This window comes from Capricornis sumatraensis, chromosome 1 (genome assembly GCF_032405125.1).
Source record: "Capricornis sumatraensis isolate serow.1 chromosome 1, serow.2, whole genome shotgun sequence".
NCBI lineage: Eukaryota > Metazoa > Chordata > Mammalia > Artiodactyla > Bovidae > Capricornis > Capricornis sumatraensis.
This window is the reverse complement of record NC_091069.1, coordinates 79,385,364-79,387,500: the sequence shown is the minus strand read 5'-3', so window position 1 is coordinate 79,387,500 and position 2,137 is coordinate 79,385,364. Positions and strand designations below refer to the sequence as shown.

Sequence of the window (2,137 nt, the reverse complement as noted above, 5' to 3'; positions counted from 1 at the left end):
AATTTTGTCTTTATAAACAGCAATGTATTATTTGCTAGAATAAATATAAATATGATCCTCAAAATTATTCTACCTGAATGAGGGAAAATGTACTTTAGATTTGAGAACTCTGATTGGACTTTTAAATCTATCAAGGGAAGCCCCTCAGAACTTTACCTGAGTAGTATTCAGAGCTTGCTGCTCTAATTGTTGGAATATGTTTTCCTCCTTGGAGACAACAATTTTTGAATTACTTAATCATGAATATTAAAAGCCCTAGGAAGCAGCTGAAAAGCCTTTGAAATGTCTTCAGCCCCACCAGCCTGTCCCTTGTGCCCAGGTGTGCCGCAGGCTTCAAATGATCTGAATTGCCTGCCAGTCTGATTCCAGGGTCACTGGCAGGGGGCAGAGGGTGGGCAGGAGCAGAAACTTCTAGGCCAAATGGCTGATCTGGTGAAGATGAGCTAGTCCCCAGCTGTCCCTGTGCTGAAGTGTCTCAGAGTCCATAGAGGTTACAAAGCAGCCTGGCTGTTTATTAAAAAAAAAAAAAAAAAATACCTACCCCTACCAAATAATAATAATAATAATAATTTCTAACTCAACCCATAGTATTGTCTTGTCACTGCCACTGAGGACCACTTTGAGTTGCTTTTTTTGTGGTTTATTTTTCCAGAACAATGTTTTTAGATAAGAAGTCTTCCTTTTACTCAACATTACAATTGACTAGTGAAGATTCCTATTCTAAGTCTCTTTACCTTTTTTTTTCTCTATTATTGTTTTCAGTTGAAAAAGGAAAACCAGGATGTCTATGAAGAAAATCTTCATTTCCCGCTTCTGCTTATTTTAACCAAAGATGGATAGAAGCTTAAACAGCTCTAAAGATGAAGAAAACATCAAGTGCACAGGCAATACTTTCACAAAAACAGAAATCTGTAATGGGTATAATATGCAGCAAGCTGTTGGCTTCCTGAGATTTTTAAACCCCCAGGACTTGGGCCCCACCACCTCTGAGACATTCCATTTGTGGGTTATGGGGTCCACCTGTCCACCCACACGACTCTCCAGCCATCCTAGATTCCTCTTTTTTCCATCTGCTTGTTGCTCTTTCTTGCACCAAACCTATGTCTTTCAATATGTGTAAGCAGCCTATGTGAGATGTGAATGGGACTTGTAAGCCACCCAAATATTTTTCCCTCTCAGACTGAGAATTTCTGTTGGTGATTCATATCCCACCCCACCCCACCCCTCTTTAGAAAATATCCTGGTCTTTGTTGTATTTTTAGTGATGGTCGTTTTTCATCTGCCAAACCAGCAAACATGATGATTCTTTCCTGGTTAAAATAAATAAATAAATAAATAAAACAAATCTTTCAGATCACCCTCAGATTAATTGTATTAAATCTGCCATCTTTCTCTCCTCCCCCCCCCCCCCGCCATTTTTTAATGGCTGTCTCTCTCACCCATTCTCTTTTTCCTTTTAAACAGGATGTTTTTTTTCCCTATAGATGTATAAGAAATGACTACATCAGCCCAAAGCCTCATAGACTGACCGTTTGTCCTCTGGACACAATAGCGTGGCCAGCCCTCTGCTCCTCCTCTCCAATTATGTGTGATTAGTCTCAATGTGTTGTGTCAAGGAGGAGGAGTGTGCTGAGTGCTTATTATCTGTTTAGGTACAAGAAGAGCACATTTAGGCTCCGACTATGAATGAAAAGTGAGCCTTTATCAGGGCTCAAATCTAGTGCCGTTTTCCAGGCCTCATTCAAAACAGGTCCTTCCCAGGGAAATTTTTGAATAAATGGTTGCTAAAACAAGGTGGCAACCAGAGTGAGCTTTTAAAAACTCAATCACACAATTATCCGATTGAAAGTAAGTATATATGGTTCTATGCGGTGATGCAAGTAGATGGTAAACATTTAGTAGGTGCTACCTAGGATTGAGAGAGAATGACTTTTCTGCAGGGAACCCAACTTCGCCTTGCCTGGTGCATCCCCACGATGCTCTAATGCCTGTTGTGGAAATTCAGATGTGTATCTGTAAGGAATCATCTGTACCCACTTTGACAGTAATGTCAGTAGTAGGCTAGCCATATAGGGATACTCCTGTCTTTAGTAGTGGCAAAGCATGTATTTGGCGTGATACAATTAAAGTGAGAGGT

At 40.3% G+C, this 2,137-nt stretch overlaps 1 protein-coding gene across 1 annotated transcript in view; it reads left to right on the top strand.

The window, feature by feature from the left end:
- Positions 1-1,198, top strand: part of CAMKMT (calmodulin-lysine N-methyltransferase) — a 416,282-nt gene extending 415,084 nt beyond the window's left edge. Inside the window, exon 11 of the mRNA XM_068984795.1 lies at positions 763-1,198. Within this exon, the coding sequence (XP_068840896.1) occupies positions 763-840 (78 nt within the window). The 3' untranslated portion in view covers positions 841-1,198. The remainder of the gene's footprint in view (positions 1-762) is intronic.
- The last annotated feature ends 939 nt before the right edge of the window (positions 1,199-2,137 follow it).